Genomic DNA, 17,542 nt, shown 5'->3' on the forward strand with positions numbered 1-17,542 from the left:
TTTGAGAAGTATTTTACTTTTACTTTCTTGTGTGGGGATTCAGTGTTCTTTCTGGTGTTATAAACAGATCAGTGTAACATACGGGGATTGGAGAAGAAATAAAATAAGACATGCCCTGAGTCCCAATCAAGCCCCACTATGCAGCTGCCTAAGCAGTGAGATAAAGGCAAGCATTTGAGGGTCCCCATTTGGCTTCAATGCAAAGCAGGAACCTGCCAGACATGCAGCATGTGAAGAAGGCGCCTTGGTTGAGCCTGTACCAGGTTTTCCTGTTGGAAACACCTAATCCATAGATAAACAGGGGAGGGATTTCGGAGGGGAATATGGTATAAAAATGCTGTAAACTCTGACCCCAGATGTGCCTACTTTGCTCGGTCACCCTCTCTTGCAGGAAGGTATAATAAATTACTGCTTCACTAGTATGTCACTGTGAGTCCTTTCTTAGGACCTTTGGCATTTCTAACAAAGGGGAGTGAGCAAGCGGCGTGGTGGGCATTTGCCCTGTAGCCAGGGCAAAACCTCCACACACACCACCTTAATCCCACCCAAAGCAGTGGGATTCATTCCAAGCTGCACACCCTTCTGCAGTTTCAGACACCCCACAGTTTCCCAAGGGACACCAAACCCCAGAAGAACCAGGGCTGTGAAATACCTCTGTCATGGGCGGCACCTGCTTGTAGCTGTTGAGCTTCCTGCCCATCAGGATGTTCTGCAGGTGGCTGAGGGCTGAGGAAAGAACACACAGAACAGGGATTTACAACCACGGCTGAGCTTCCCACAAGCAAACTTCCAAAGCTAATTGCTGTAGTTCCCCTACCAAGCCCCCTGGGATCATCTCAGACACACACACAGCCACCGCAGAGCATCCCCCGCCTCTCCCAGCCAAGGCACCGCTAATTCTCCTGCCACACTGGGATAATTCCCTTCTGAGAGCTCCGTGCAAGGACTCACACAGGGGACCTGGGAACACATTTGCCTCCTTACAGCCCGTCCCAGCCAGCGCTGCTGGAAAACCCCTTTGCAGCGGGAGAGCAGCTGGAGCACCTGACGCGGCTTCCCTGGCACCGCTTCGCCCGCCATTCCCAGCGAGGGGTCGCTGAGGGAAACCGGGTCTCCCGCTCACATCGTGCCAGGACAGCCAGCAGCGCCTGCACAGGCACCTTCCTGCCCTGGCCCTGCGCTCTGCACGGCTGCTGGGAACTACTACTGGTGCAGCCGGTGTCTCTCTGCACAGGACGCTCCTTCTCCTCAGGGACACAGAAGCCACAGGCATGGCATGGCCACCGCTGCCCACAGCATGGGGACTGGAACAAGACGGATCTCTAAGGTCCTTTCTCACCCCACAACCATCCACCATCTCCTACTGGGAGCTCTGAGATACTGGCAACCGTTAACACCTGGGAAGGCATCCCTGTTTCTGCACAAGCCCTACGCCGGGACTCCCCTCCACCTGCTGTACACACAAACACAGACACACACAGACAGACTGACTGACAGACACCCCCCCCCCCGCCCCCTCCCCCCCCTCCCCCCCCCCCCCCCCCCCCCCCCCCCACACACACACACTCCTCTGCTCCTGCCCCACACACACTCCCAGGGCCCGTTTCCTTTCAAATTCCCGCTTCACAGACGGAAAAGCCAACGGGGTTGGAGGGGAGCAGGTTTGCCAGGGGCGTTCTCGGGGCGGGGGGACACCCAGCTCCGCTCCGCCCTGGGCTCTAAGGCCGAGGAGAGGCGGCCGAGGCGCCGCGCTCCGGGCTGGCTCGGAGGGGAGTGGGGGGAGAGGTCCCACAGGCCGCACCCCGAGAGGCCGCGGGGACTCGGGACGGGACGAGGCTCTCAGTGGCCGTACGGTCTCGGGGCGGCTCCCTGACCTGGGGGGCGGCCCCTTGAGCGGCGGCAAAGACCCCCGGCAGGCTGCAGTGGAAACGCGCCCATCCTGCGCGACGCCCGGCACGGCCCCGCCGCCCCTCCCACGACCCTGCGGAGCAGCCCCTCCATGGGCTCCTACCGCTGCCTGTCAGGGGAGGGAGAGCCCAGGGAACCCAAAGGGCGGGGCCAGGGGCGGTCACGCTGCTCCCCCTCCCGCGGGCGGGGCCTCACTCGCCAGCACCGGGCTGGGTGGGCTGGGCCGTGTCCATCCCCCCTCCCCCGGCTCTGCCTCCTGCTTCCCGGCCGGCCGGCCCCTCCTCCGGCTGGGCGGGACGCTTCCCTCTTCCCTCGCCTTCGGAAAGCCCCGGGCGGGGCTTCTGCGGGGAGCTCGGCGCCGAGCAGCCGCCGCCCGGGCCGTGCGTGGGCGCTGCGGGAGCTGCTGAGCTCTCCCCGGCGGTGCCGGAGGAGAGGGGCGGCTCCCTCCTCTCTCTCTCCGCCCCCAAAACGCGGGCTCCGTGGCCCGGGGGACGCAGGTGGGTGGGACCGGCCAGTGGCCAGGCCCCTGGGCAGGTTCCCCCTCCGGTCTCCTCCCCCCGGCTCAGCGGGGGAGAGGACGGAGGCTCCCGGGGCTTACCGAGCCCTTTCCCCAGCGCTCTCCCGGCGCTCGGGGCCGGTCTCCTCTCCCGCTCCCGCAGCACCGACCGGCTCAGCCATGGCCGAAGGCTCGACTGAGCGAGAGCGGCGGGTGGGCAGGACGCGTGTCCCGGGAAACGGAGCGGGGAGTTCGAAAGCGTTTAACGGCCCCGCCCGGGACTGGCCAGACCGGCTGCCCGGGCAACGGCGACGCGCGACCGGCCGCCGAACCCGCCGGAAATTGCCGAACCCGCCGGGAATTGCCGATCCCACCGGGAATGGCCGAACCCAGTGGGCGGGAACGAGTCGGTTTCCCCTGTCCCGCTGGGTTCGGCTGGGTCCTGCAGCCACCCCGCTCCCCCTGCCCTGCCCGAGCCAGAAGGGCGGGGATGCGGGGAGGGAGGGAGCTGCGCGGGCAGCCGGGGTGAGGCTTCTCGGGGTGCCCCCGGGTTTCCACCCCGAGAATCCCGGCACCCCCTGTGTTTACCTCACGTTTCTCCTTTCCGGGGAGAACAGGATTCCCCACCGAGGCAAAACTCCTCCGTGTCAGACGGGAGGAGCATCGATCCCTTTGAACAGCCAGCACCGGGAATCTCCTGCCTTCAAGTCAGGCTGCCAGCACTAGAACTAGATGCTGCCTCTCTCAGCACAGAGCAGATGAAGCCCCCAGCCCCATTTACACCAGCTACAAAGTCCCCACCACAAGGGCAGGGCTTATTCTCCCTGTCATGACTTCTTGGCGCTGGCGGGCAGCGGGTCAGCCGGGCTTCCAGGCCATTCTCCCTTCCCTTGTTGGAGGAGCTGTTTGTCCGTCTTCTTCTCTCCTTGCTGAACATCCTGGCAGAAGGGAGGGAGGGGGAGAAAGAATTAACAAAGGAGCTCAGGAGCTCAGGGTGTGAAGGGAACGTTTGTGATCTGGGGACAGAGCAAACTGCACAGGCTGTTCCCAAGACACTGGCATGGTTGAGGGGGGTGGACGTATAGAAGGGAGCATAAGAAATCGCATTTATAATTTACACATAAATAAGAGTAAATTCAATGACTAACTATTGCAAGATGCTTGGAGGGAAAGGTGCTAAGGAGAACAAAATAAATGAGAGCAAGGTTGTGACTCGCGACAGACAGGGACCACCTGTCAGCAGACAGACGGTCTGTTTACAGACAGGCGGGAAGCCGGGTTTATCCCCCACACCGGGACCCGACTCCAGGCACCACCATCCCTCGAGGGGCGAAGACATCGGGATGGCCACGCAGGACCAAAAAAATTACCGAATATAAACTCTTCTGATGAAGGACGTATCATGTATAAAACTCATGAGAACATACATTACACTTCATCTCAGCCAAAAGGCCCAGAAGCAATGCCTGACAGCCAACCAGAACCTCTACACACCGCTGCCGGCACTCACACAAAACACGGTTAATACACATTTGCCCCGAAACACCCTCAGGTCCCCCTCGCATTCACATTCCCCTGCCTATCCCCCTCTTCCCGCCGGGATCCGCTGCTCCTGGCTCCGTTAATCGGCGGAGAGCTCCGCACCGAGCACTCCCAGCAGCCCCTGCGCGCACCTCTGATCTTTATTTGCATAGACACGCCCCTCTCCAGCCGCTCCTCTGCCCGGTATCCTCCCCAGATAGCACCCAGCTTCTTCCTTCCCAGAACCGGCCACAATAAGATGGGCAAACAGCCGGTGTGCGGATGCTTTTAGGCATCAAAGGTAAACTAAGGATATTTGGCGATAAGATGGGTTATCAGAACTCGTTATAATCACAAACCAGTCAGTGGGGTGTGAACAGTGTCTGTAACCAAGTAGCAGTTGTTCAGCTTGCCACCTTTGCAGTAACAAATGTCTCTAATCTGTGGGATTTCACCCAATAAACGGCTTCACCTGAAATTCATATCGAATTGGGTGTTGCTCATTGCCGGTCACCACAAACTCCAGAGGAAAAGAGCAGCTGGAAACAATCCCTGCAGCAACCAGACAGTGCTCAAGGATGGTGGAGAGAAGAGAAAACAACCCCCTGCAGCAGTACGGCTGAGAAGGTGAGCAGCTGTTACAGCTCTGGGGAATGAGTTCTCTAGTGAGGAAAGGGCCACAGTCAGGATTTGAGCAACAACCCTTTCAAAGAGGCATAAAATAGGATGAGCCAGCACTGGAGCGTCTGCTGCGGTGGGGTTGTGACCATGGAGTTTCACTCCAACTGCACTTAGTGCTCAGTGTAAACACCTGGCAAGGGGTGGGGGATAAATTATGGGATGCAGTCTCTAGGGGAGACAAGAAGGTCAAGAGAGTTGCTGCTGCTGGGAAACTTGGGATGTCCACTCTGGAAAGCATAAAAGCGGAGCAGACAGATGCCACGGGGGCTGCTAAAGCTCTGGCGGCAACGGCATGGCCTGCTGGGAAAGGGTTTGAGCCCCCAGTCCCAGGACCGACCGCCCCCCCACCCAAAGGCTACGGATACAGAGAAACACAGACTAAAGCACCGGTCAGTGTTGTCCCCACGGCACCTCCTGAGCCCATGGACACTGACAAGGAGCCTGTGCACACGGACAAAAGCCCTACAGAGACGGTCCCGAAGCCGCCTGGCCAGAATCTGCCTTGTCAGCCATCGGATCAGGGACCCACTTGGTCTCTACACCCACCGCTCCCATCCACACCTCCCACCCAACCCACCCAGAAATCACTGTCTCCTGATGAATCGGTTTGCAGCATTTGCTCGTATGTGCCACAGGCTCAGGGATGCGTTTATCCACTGAGAGCAAGGCTGGGCACAGAGCAAAAGGAGTTTTGATGGTGACCATAGAAAGTGGGCAGCTTACTTGAAAATTAACCTGGAAAATACAACCCCCCGTTTGGGTCGAGCGATGGCCGCTTACTAAAGAAAAACTTGCCCACTTCCAAGATTGAATAGAGGAGCAACTGACCAAGGGACACATCCAGCCCTCCACAAGTCCGTGGAACTCGCCTATTTTTTACTGGGTCTAACCCCCAGCCAAAGCAGTTTCCCTTGGACAGGTCACACAGGTCGGCGTACAGATGGGGCTGGAATAGCTCCAGAGAAGGAGACTCCAAACTCCCCTGGGCAGCCTGTCCCAGGGCTCCCTCACTCTCACTGAAAAAGTTCTTCCACATGTTGGTGTGGAAATTCCTACGCTCCTACAAGATGCCATTGCCCCTTGTCCTGTCTCCACAGACAAGTGAACCTGGTAGTGGCATTTCTTTACTTGGTGGTTCCCTGAGCAGTGAACCCCCTCATCTACAGCGTGAGGATCCAGGAGCTCAAGGATGCTGTGTGGAAACTGATGACTGGATGTTTCTAAGCAGCAACAAACTGCTGGTCTTCTGTGCATCGCTGGCCACGAATCTCACGTTAGCACCAGGCTGTATTTAGTAGGTTTTTGAGTAGTTGGTTTGGGTTTTTTTACTCCTAGTGTGTCTAAGCCATAATAACATGGTGCACGTTCATCCTCCCATGAAGTATCTCCCGGTCTTGTGTGACCCAGACACCGCGTAAGGACGAGCTGTGCTCCCTACGAAATGTGTTTGAACAGACCAGAAAAACTCCACACACTGGTAAGAGAACGTTTTCTTTTAAGAACTTGCCAAACCAAATTGTAACAGTGCAAAATAAGATTTCTCTGCAGAAATAAGCGTCAGAGCATCTGGGGCATCTCTAGTGGTCAAGCCGCTGAGCCAGCCCTCTTTCCACTAGAGCTCTGTTCACTGACAGCATCTAAAGGGGGGGGAAAGAAGTAGAAAGGTGAACAAGCCACTGGGAAGAACCATCAGCCAGTTGCTGATCAACACTCTGCATCATCATCATCGTCAACTCTAAGAGTGTTGACAAAACAGGCATGTGGCCAGACACACCTCATCTCCCATCGAGTTCAGAGCTCTACCAGTGGCAGACCTGTTGCACTGTCATAATTTGTGACCTGGAAAAGACAGACCGACATCAGTGTGCAGACAGACACCAGTCCTGGTCGCGAGCGTGAGCGATTCTCAGCAGTGCCCTGCCCTGAGCCACAGAGTTGGCACGGCCAGCGTCAGCCACTGCGCTGCCGATGCTGCACCAGGAAGGTCTCAGCACCAAGGTTTCTCCACGAGAGCCCTGCCCAGCAGCCGGGCGTCCAAGCTGGGCCTTTGTTCTGGCCTGGAGCACACACAGGATGCTGGAGGAGAGGGGCCGACAGCAGCACTCAAAGCAGCAGCAAGGCTTTCCCAGACAGCTCCCACTGACCTGCGCCACCAGCACTGCGCCTCTGGTCATCTCCACAACGGCTGCGTCCGCTTGGGATGAGAAGTGATCCTCGTCTGTGGAGAGAGCAGAGCGGGAGACAGCAGATGAGATGGTGCCAGGCTTCACAGGCCAGGAGGGACTATGCAACCAGCCCTGCCTGACCTCTGACAGCAGCCCGAACAGAGAACCCTCCCCTGCCACCGCTGGAGGCATTTGCTGGACCCAGCCTATCCAGCTGGAGGTCACACAAGTATTATCCCTGCTGTGCTGCCGAAGGGAAAGGACCGAGCGCTTTCTAAAGCCACCTGCATGTGAACTCCAGCAGCTGATGAATTGGGAGGCTTGAAAGGCAGAAGAGCAGACTTTTCATCTGCCATTGCTGTTTTGACTCTGACTAGTAGGAAAATCTCAGGCGTTTGTCTAGCAAATTAAAAGCTAAATTTGCCTTGGTAACTCCTTCGGGACAGTAGGTGGCAGAGTAGCTCCAGCTACTTCACCTATACCCTGAAGGTCCTGCCAACCTGCTCTTCAGTAAAGTCATTCCTTCTCTCCTCCCTCCACACAGGAGAAAGCCTGGCCCTTCCCCATCTCTCCCCTGGAGCCTGACAGGTTGTGCCACACTCACACATTTAGAAGAAAATACGTTTTCTCCAGCCCTCACTCCAGTCCCTTCAGAGGCTGCGCTCGCAAGGGGAGGGAGAAGGCTGAGACAGAATCAAGGCTGGTACACAGCTGGCACCCAGGGAAACCTGCCAGAGCACCACCAGGGTACGTCTCGAGAGCTCCGTTACCTGCCAGCGGGACCACGTTGTCCAGCAAAACTTCTGCTGCTTGGAAAGGCAGCGATAAGAAGTCAGACCTGAAGGAAAAGGGAACAAACCCAAAGAAGATGGATTTAAGTTTCTCCTGTGTCCTTGAAGGTTACGGCAATTAATCAACTGCTTTAGCAGGAATTCAGTTTAAAAGTAAAGACCCTCCAAAGACCCCAGACCACGCTCCCAGCAATCCAAGCAGCAGCAGCAGAGGAGCTACAGACCTGATCTTCCTGAGCTGGTCGATCTTCACTCTGTTGTAGCCTCCATAGTCCACGTAGCGGAGCTCCACTTCACCGGTCTCTTCAAAGTACCTATTGACTTGAGCCCGTAACCACGCCCCATCCAGAGCCGGAGCCACGCAGATCGTGCCAACTGCAAAGCAGAAGAGCTCAGGGTGAGTGGATGCCCAGAAACGAGCCCTTCGGGCGGATCAGCCGCGCTGCACAGCGACCTCCTGAGAACCAACAGCATTCCTTCTGCTGCTCCCATCTCCCTTCCACACCCCTGCCCCTCCATCAGACCCGCCTGCAGCTGCGACACAGCAGAGCTGCCTTGGACTCTCAAGTCTGTCTGCCACCACCGTGCTCAGGGGCATTGGGCTTTCGCATGACCCTACAAGTTTCTCAAGCAAACAGCTTGTGAGCAGTTGAGTTACTTGCCTTCTACTGGAGTTGGCAGGGTGGGAATATCCAGTTGGGAATAGCAGGCATTCATCTGCTGGCCAAGTCTATGCAGGACACAGAAAGTAGGGTGTGTATGCTGCTGTAAAAACATGTGGCCAGCATTGACTTGGAGTTCAGCACGTGGGGGGCCATGCCAGCTCTTCACACAGAACTGACAGGGTTCAAGGGCACTTGGTCTGCAACCAACTGACTCAACCACAGCTCCTCAGAGCACGTCTCTGCCTCGCCCAGCAGCACCTCAGAAACCTGCTGCCATCCATCCATTCAGCAGCAGCCCATAAAGAGAGAAGGACCCCGTGCTTACTGGAGGCTGCCTCAACGGGAGCAGAAACCATTCATACGAGCAGGTCTCAAAGCAGCGGGGTGTTCAGCACCCAGACACGGCCCATTTCACTGGGCTGCTCAAGCACACCCTCAGCTTTAGACAGTAAACTCCATGCTGAAAGGGGACCAGCCCATTCACCCCTTTGCAGCAGACCCTGAAATTCACCCAGAGCCAACAGCGATGGGAATTCTGAGAGCAAATGCATACCCACCTGTACAAGGGCCAAATATTCCTCTGCTGAGAGGAATAGATTTAGAGGGAGAGGATAGATTTAGACATGTTCTGAAGCAGAAGGGGTACAGCACATAAAACACTTGGTCCCCATGTATTTGTAGGAGGATTTGGAAATCCCTTACCTCCTGAGTGACCTTCACCCATTCCTGCTGCCCTGGTACCGTCAAGATGCAAGGCCAGAGCATCCTCTTTATGCACCCCTTTACTGTGGGGCACGATGCTGCCTTCAGGCAGAGCCAGAGTGGGAGGCTTTTCTCTTGGTGCTGAGCTCTGCTCAGCAGGCACATCTTGGCTTGCAGATACCCTCTGTGAATCCAACTGCTGGCCTGATGCACCAGACCACGTTGTCTTCTGCGGCGGGGCCTTCGCACTCGTCCCACCTTCAGATGCACGTGCACAGCCAGAGGACGCAACGCTCGCCATCTCCAGAGGCAGGGAGGCTGAGGCTTCATCCCCCGGGCACTGCTCTTCCTTGGAGGCTGCCTCTCTCGCCCCAACACTCGCTGCTGGTGTTTCCTGCTGCTCTTCAGCGGCTCTTTCTTCTTGATTAAAGGTGGCAGACTTTCTCCTTTGGCAGTACAGCCACCAGCAGCCAACAAGTGCCAGCACTCCAGGTATGGCACACAGGAGGACTCTGTGGAAGCGCCCAGCCATTTTACACAGCCTCAGGGATTACAGCTGGGAAGAGAAACAAGAAAGCACCTTACAATCGTCAGTGGGAAAGTAACACAAAGCCTGAAGCTTCATAAATGCCTGAAGGTGTTTCTATGAGCACCAACTGGGTCGTTTCCCAGTCCTGAAATTCATGTCCTGAAATTCAGTCCCTGAATTCCAGTCCTGAAATTCACGTCCCTACCAGAGAGCACACAACAAGTTCCTCACCCAAGACCATATATCAGGACATTTCGCACCAATAGACTTCTGGATTTCACCTGACTTCACCTTTATACTTCAAACAATTTCACCAGGCAGAATCAAGAAGACCAGAAAGCCCTGGGGGTGCCAGTGGAAAACACTGGTGCCCAAGTTGGCTTTTCCTCCTTTTTCTGAACGGGCTGGGAAATCTCACGCCTCTCAACTCCTGGCTACACGGCTGGTACTAAGGCCAGGGGGTTGGCTTGGACAACAAGGGGATGTTCTTTGGTGACTCCAACCTGTTGGAGAGGGACAGGATCCACCTGTCTAGAAGGGGCCCTCAGGAATCCCAGACCCAGGAGGTAGGATAAAGTCTGGAGAAAGGGCAGACGGAGTAAATACCGGCTTTACCATCTCTACTGTCACCCGGCTGAGCCATCAAAGAGAAGATTTAAGAAATGAAGAAAAGAAGAAAAGGAAATTCCTCCCAGGCTGCCCAGGGAGGCTGGGGAGTCTCCTTCTCTGGAGGGACTCAAAACCTACCTGGACACCGTCGTGTGTGACCTGCTCAAGGTGATCTCCCCAGACAAGACCGGAGGTGATCTCCCCTGACAAGGCTGGAGGTGCTTCCCCTCTGGGAAGTGACCTCCCAGGTGATGCCCCTCTGACAGAGATGTCACTGGTTGGTCACCAGAGGTCCCTGGCAACTGTTGCAATTCTAGACCTCTAGTGGGTTGGCTTGAGACAGGGGGGCAGCAGGCAGAAAACCAGGATGCACATCTTGCAGATGGGGACAAAGCCAGGAGATTCAAGATCCTGTCAAACTAGAGTTTTATTAGTCCATCTGCAGCAGATACAGGACTGGGTTTTTTTTTTTTAATTACTATTTTTTAAGAGAATAGGCATAGCACTAACGTCATAGTAATAAAAGAAGTGAGAATGAATAAAACCTGAAGTATCTCTGTTTATCACACTCACAGGCCCCGTTACAAACCTGTAACTTGGCAAGTAAAAGCAGGTGAACAAGTTTGGATAAGAAAATAAATACAAATCTAATATCAATAGCAGTTCAATCTAAAAAATAAATTATAATTTGATTAAAGAAGTTGAATTGCAACTTCTTAAAGAAGTTGCACATGACAATTTGACATTCAATGAAGCCACAATTTGAGTATGTGAAAGTATTGAGTATGATTATCAAAACTTTCAAAGGGGGAAATGTGACAGTCACCCTAATAAAACAGCTTCACTTCTACGTTATTTTGGTTCTAGTGTAGGATTCGATTTTGATTTTAAAGGAGTTAGAGCAGCTGTGAGAATATAAGGGGGAAATAACAGAAAGAAACCCCAAAAAACCCACTCCAACATGATTGATGACATATTGTTTATAGGGTCAACGCCGCTCCGGTCCCAAACAGCTTCACACCAGCACGGCTTTTTTTTTTATAGAATTTAAATATTTAATGCAATAAAATAAATAAATATTTCTCTTTGCACATTTAACAGACAAAAACAGAACAACAAACCCAACCCCACGTTGCAGGGACTTGGTCAAACTTCAGAAGAGAAACTAAAACGAGGGTCAGTCCAAGGGGATCACAGTGTGACTGCAGTGGTGCCCGTCTCACAGCAGCTGCTGGTGGATTATGGCCCACACCATCTTCCTGTGGAAGTGAGGGATGTGACTCTGGAAAGAGGAGAGAGAAAGCCATTAAATAGAAAGTCAGGGTGGCAAGGAGGCACAAACACCCGGTTCGTTAGGGACGGGGAGCGCAGCTCTGCCCTGCTGAGGCCACCCCAAAGTGCCGACCCCAGCAAGCGCGTGCCCAAGGAGAGGTACAAACCCTCAGCCCCTGCCCCAGGCTGCTGCCTGAACTCCCCTCCCCCAGCTCTTGAAAAAACCCAGGGCAAAAAAGCTCTGGAGCTGTTGGAAACCTTCGCTCACCTGAGGAAAGGTCATGGGCTCGTCTTGGGAGATGCTGTCTGCGTGTTGGCAGGCGAAACCCCCACAGTCGCTGCTGTTCTGCTGCTGAGGGATTTCCTAGGGAAGGCAGAGGAAGGCAGAGGATGTGCCGTTCCCTCAGAGGACGAGCAGCAGGCGTTACCCACACCAGCCCTGCGCTAACCGCACCCAACTCGGGATGCGCTTCCCACTCCCGCAGCCTCGGCGGGTCCCCCCAGCTCTCGGCACACCCAGCTCTGCACAGCGCCGTGTCTCTGCAATCAAGGCTTGAGGCCTCGCTTTTCCCTCGGAGGGAATGTCCTGAGAAACACTGGCACCAGCCCCTGCTCTGTCACACACCGGGCTCTGTGCTCCAAGCCAGAATCAATCCTCATCCCAGAGCTGGGTTTGGCAGCCTACGGTCTCTGACAAGGGCTCAACAGATCCTTAAAAACTTATGGAATGGGGACAAAGTCAGATTCACCTGAATGGGGCAGACTGATGAAACAAACCCCAACCCCAAAACAGCAAAGAGAGCACTGGGCCAGCGAGAAGAGGCTCTGCTTGGAGAGTCCAACCCAGCTTCCCGCTCCGCTCGCAGCCAGAGGTGGTGCCATAAGAACAGGAGAAGCTCTGGGCTGATGACTTGGGCTGAACTGGGACGGGTTCAGACCCTCACCACAAGGAGCCACAGTTCATTTTCCAAACCCAAGCAGCGCTCACTTACGTGGGGCTCTGTGCTGTGAGGAGTCCCCTGGGAACAAGCCAGCTCCACCTTTCTTTTCTCCCGGTTTTCTTCTTGCAGGAATTTGCTGTTTAACCCAAAAGAGAAGAAAAGATCCTCTTTATCTCCAGCATTTATTCCCACAAAAAGCCAGCTGCTGAAGGAGACTCCCACAACAGCAGAAGCTCATTTAGAACCCTCCAGATCACCCCTTGTCAGAGGAGGAACAGGAGAACCAAGCAAGGAACTGCAATGCCCACCCTGTACCCACATACCAGGTGCACCTCCAGGAAGAGGAAATACAAAAGCTTTTGGGCAGAGGAAGTTCCCAGGCCGGGGGCTGGGACAATACCTGCTGTCTGCCCTCCAACACATGGTGTTACAACCACCAGCTTACGGGGATTCAAAGCTCTGCTGCCACAGAGAGAGTCACCAACAGCATGAAAAAAGGACTGAAGAGCACCATGTAACCACAAGCCTGAGTTAAGTAGCGGGTACCTAAGGGGGTGCAGTAATGTGTCACCCTCCACAAGTCCCGACAACCAGATACTACGTCCTCCTGCTGTGTGGTGCAGCTACAGTCTACCCACCAAGTGGGACAGGTACGAATCATGGGGATACTCACAGGTCTTTGGAGTCCCAGATGGAAAGGGATCTCCTCCATATTTCTGTTGGTCCAGCTGATACAGAGTTGTCACTGGTTGACTGGAGAAGGTTGGAAAACCGGACAAGGATGGAAGACGGAGCAAGGGTGGAACAGCAGAGTAGAATGGCATGTGGCAGTAGTAGGATGGAAAATGGAAGTAGGATGGCAAGCTGGAGTAGTAGGATGGCACACGGCAGTAGTAGGATGGCACACGGCAGTAGGATGGAAGACTGGAGTGTGATTTAACTCCAGAATAGATTCGAGCAACGGTGTAGATTGGAGCACTGTACAAGACTGGAGCAGGGGGGAAGGCTGGAGCAGTCAAGGAGGCCTCAGCAGTTGAGGAGGCTGGAGCACTGTGGGGCAGGAAAAAACAATAGAGAAGAACCACAGTGTTTATAAGCACGGCATTTGGCATTGATACATGTCAGAGCACCAGAAAGGAGACAATTTATTCCTACACAACTGTCTACATGTGAGTGGGGAGCCACAGCTAAAGGAAAACAAATACCTAAAGTACAACGAGACTGTCAAACATCCTGCACTGGTGTCATGACAAAACACAGTGGGCATTTCTGTGCAGAGGCTCTTCACACTCAGCTGGGTGACTCTGAACTCGGGCAGACCAGAGGGGCAGTGTCGTGGTTTCACCCCGGCTGAGGGCCAAGATCCACGCAGCTGCCTGCTCCTTTAAGGAAAAGAGCAGGTTAAAGGGAAGAGGGAAGGGGGGTGAGAAGTAAGGGAAGGGAAAAAGGAAGAGAAAGGGGCAAATAACCCCAAAATCAAGAAATTAAGAGGCCCGTGGGTTGGGATAAGGATAGTTTACTAAGATAACAGAAAGATACAATGTATCAATACTAACAGGACTTCAAAGCAAAATATATGAAGCTGTTGATACACAATGCAGTTTCTCACCAAACCATACAACTCAGGCCGTGCCACCCAGAGCCGTCCCAGAACCCGACCGTCCCCCAAGAACCGCGCGTCCCGGAGCCGCCCCAGGCCTTCCTCCCGTCAGCCCCCGATATCCTGGGCAGGACGTAATTGGCGTGGAATACTCTCTTTGGTCAGTTGGGTCACCTGTCCTGGCTTCGCCCCTCCTTTCTCATGAAGAGCTGAGAAAGTCCTTGACTGTCTGACAGCAACTAGAAACATCAGGGTGTTATCAGCAGTACTCCCATTTTACTCTCAAACACAGCATTCATCTGCTGTTACAAATGAAATTAACTCCATCCTGACCCAAACCAGGACATTATCCACCCCTTATTCCATACCATTTACGTCATGACCAAATCCAACCATTTCTTGTTTTAGACACACATATATGTGTGCACACATGTATACGCACATATGTGCATACAGGTATCATTCCCTTAGTCCATTCCTCTGAGTTTGTTGAGTGAATGAACATTTAGTCCATGATGCTTTTCAGGCTTCATTCTTCGTAACAGTCTCTCATGGTGTCAATATGCGTCACTGGATCGTTGCATCTCAGGCTCTCAGTCGATACAGCTGACATGGTCCATGTTCATAGTCTGTGAATCAAAGGTGTTCATTTTCAAAGGGAAGGAGGAAAAAGTTCTTGGAACACCAGGTCTTGGTCCCGTCATCGTGGCACTCTTCCTTCATTGACTTGTATGACTCCGGCTGGAACTCGATTGGTACAACATACAACAACATACAGCAATAATAGCAATAATGAATGTACAGAGCAGTTATTATAATACAATTTCTACCTTATTAATTGTATTGGCTATTCTCACCTAAAATCAAATCCCTCTGGGGTACACATCGAACTTCTCCATTCTTCTGCATTACCCACCAAGTACAACCAGGTCCTTGAGCAAAAGCAATCCCAGACACGGGTTTACCTTTGCCCGAAGCAGGGATGACCCAAACCGTCTTCCCTAATATACTCTTCATATGTACCACTGGGACTCTGTCTCCTTCTACAGTACATGGAGATTTTGACTGGGCAGGACCAGCTCGATTGGTGGATCCCCTAGAGTTAACTAACCACGTGGCTTTGGCTAAATGTGTATCCCAGTGTTTGAATGTTCCACCACCCATCGCTTTCAGTGTAGTCTTTAAGAGCCCATTATATCGTTCAATTTTCCCAGAGGCTGGTGCATGATAAGGAATGTGGTACACCCACTCAATGCCATGCTCTTTGGCCCAGGTGTCTATGAGAGCATTTCGGAAATGAGTCCCATTGTCTGACTCGATTCTTTCTGGGGTGCCGTGTCGCCATAGGACTTGCCTTTCAAGACCCAGGATTGTATTCCGGGCAGTGGCATGGGGTATGGGATATGGGATATGTTTCTAGCCAGCCAGTGGTTGCCTCCACCATCGTAAGCACGTAGCGCTTGCCATGGCGGGTGCGTGGGAGGGTGATGTAATCAATCTGCCAGGCCTCCCCATATTTATATTTCATCCACCGGCCTCCATACCAAAGTGGCTTCAAGCGCTTCGCTTGCCTGATTGCGGCACACGTCTCACACTCATGGATAACTTGTGCAATAGCATCCATGGTTAAGTCCACCCCTCGATCTCGAGCCCATCTATATGTTGCATCTCTCCCTTGATGACCTGAGGAATCATGAGCAAGGCAAACCCAGCACACAAGAGGCGCCTGCTGTCAAGGGCAAAGAAGAGCCTGAGGCTGCACAGGGTCAGGAAAGTCTCTGCTAACCTCTCCCACAGACTCTGCTCCTGGAGCGGCATCGCTGCCCGAAGCTCGGCGTTTCCTTGCTGCCCTGGCTGGTACCTTCACCGCAGCAGCAGCAGCTTCTTCAGCCTTCTCTTCACACCCAGGGATGGCATCATCTGAACAACAAAAGCAGGCCACATGACAGCGTGACTTAAGAGGGGGTTCAGATCGCCATTTGCATGGCAGCCCAGCTCCTCGATCCCACCCAGAGCACTGGGATTCATTCCAAGCTGCACACCCTTCTGCAGTTTCAGACACCCCTCAGTTTTACAAGGGACACCAAACCCCAGAAGAACCAGGGCTGTGAACTACCTTTGTCATGGGCGCCACCTGGTTGTAGCTTTGGAGGTTCCTGCCCATCAGGATGTTCCACAGGCAGATGAGGGCTGTGGAGAGAAGACACAGAACAGGGATGTACAACCACGGCTCAGCTTCACACAAGCAAAACTCCCAGAGCTAATTGCTGGAGTTCCCTTTCCAAGCCCCCCTGGGATCATCTCAGACACACTCACAGACACCGCAGAGCATCCCCCACCTCTCCCAGCCAAGGCACCGCTAATTATCCCACTACAGTGGGGTAATTCCCTTCTGTTAATGCTTCTTCATGAGTTACGCTTGTTCCCAGCACCAAACACAGGGCTTTGGCTAACGTGGAAGGGGCTTTTTCTTTTACTCTGCACAGGTTAACACCCCCCCAAGCCACACACTGCCCTTCAGCGGGGCAATGCCCCTGTGTACAACGCTGAGTTACTCTCCCCGGGGGTTTCACCATCCACACCCGCAGTTTTGCCTCTTTCTACCCTGGGACACAGAAGCCACAGGCACGGCACGGCCATCACTGCCCATAGCAGGGGCCGGAACAAGATGGGTCTCTCAGGTCCCTTCCAACCCCACAACCACCCCCCATCTGTGCCTGGGAGCTCCGGGACGCTGGCACCGGTTCAGCCCCGGGAAGGCAGCCCCGTGTCTCCACACGCCCTACGCCGGGACTCGCCCCCAGCCGCTGCTCCCCCTCACACACACACACACAGAGCCCTCTGCTCCTGCCCCACGCGCGCTCCCAGGGCCCGTTTCTTTCCCAACTCCCCGCTTCCCAGACGGAAAAGCCCCCGGGGGGCCAAGGGGGGCGGGGTCGCCAGGGGCCTTCTCGGGGCGGGGGGACCCGCAGCTCCGCTCCCGCCCTGGGCTCCAACGCCGAGGAGAGGTCCCGCAGGCCGCACCCGGGAGGCCGCGGGGCCTCAGGGACGGGGCGAGGCCCTCGGGCGGCCGTGCGGCCTCGGGGCGGATCGCTGACCTGGGGGGCGGCCTCTGCAGCGGCGGCGCAGCCGGGGACGGCGCGGGGGGCGCGGCGGACGGCGGCGAAGAGGCCGCCGAGGGGCCCCAGCAGCCATCGGGACACAAGCACCGGCAGCCCGCGGCGGGAACGCGCCCATCCTGCGCCGCGCCCGGCACGGCCCGGCCCCTCCCACCAGGGTGCGGAGCAGCCCCGCCATTGGCTCCGACCGCTGCCTGTCTGGGCAGGGAGAACGCGGAGGAGCCAACGGGGGGGTGTGTGGCCCAGGGCCGGCCACGCATGCGCGGTGCTGCTCCCCCTCCCTGGGCAGCGCCAGGCTGGGCTGGGCTGGGCCGGGCTGGGCCGTCCCTCCCCGGCTCTGCCCCCCGCTTGCCCGGCCCGGCCCTGCCCGGCCGCCCCTCCCAGGGCTGTGCGGGGCAGCCCCGCCATTGGCTCCTCCCGCCGCCTGTCTGGGGAGGCAGAGCCCGGGCAGGAGAGGGGCGGCTCTCTCCTCTCCTCTCTCTCTCCGCCCCCCCACCGCAGGTTCTGCGGCCCGAGGGACGCGGGTGGGTGGGAGCGGCCGGC

The 17,542-nt window shown here is 55.3% G+C and overlaps 1 protein-coding gene across 1 annotated transcript; it reads right to left on the reverse strand.

Moving 5' to 3' along the window:
- Positions 1–11,108: 11,108 nt before the first annotated feature.
- LOC311204591 (uncharacterized protein) lies at positions 11,109–17,259 on the reverse strand (the record flags this gene model as incomplete). The annotated part of the gene is made up of 6 exons (XM_084280998.1): positions 11,109–11,349; positions 11,608–11,703; positions 12,332–12,416; positions 12,954–13,204; positions 15,997–16,070; positions 16,905–17,259. 6 exons carry the CDS (start codon positions 17,257–17,259, stop codon positions 11,287–11,289), a joined length of 924 nt encoding a protein of 307 aa, XP_084137124.1. The 3' UTR covers positions 11,109–11,286.
- Between the last annotated feature and the right edge of the window lie 283 nt (positions 17,260–17,542).

The sequence above is a fragment of the Gallinula chloropus genome (assembly GCF_964237585.1).
Source record: "Gallinula chloropus genome assembly, contig: HAP1_SCAFFOLD_110, whole genome shotgun sequence".
Lineage (NCBI taxonomy): Eukaryota > Metazoa > Chordata > Aves > Gruiformes > Rallidae > Gallinula > Gallinula chloropus.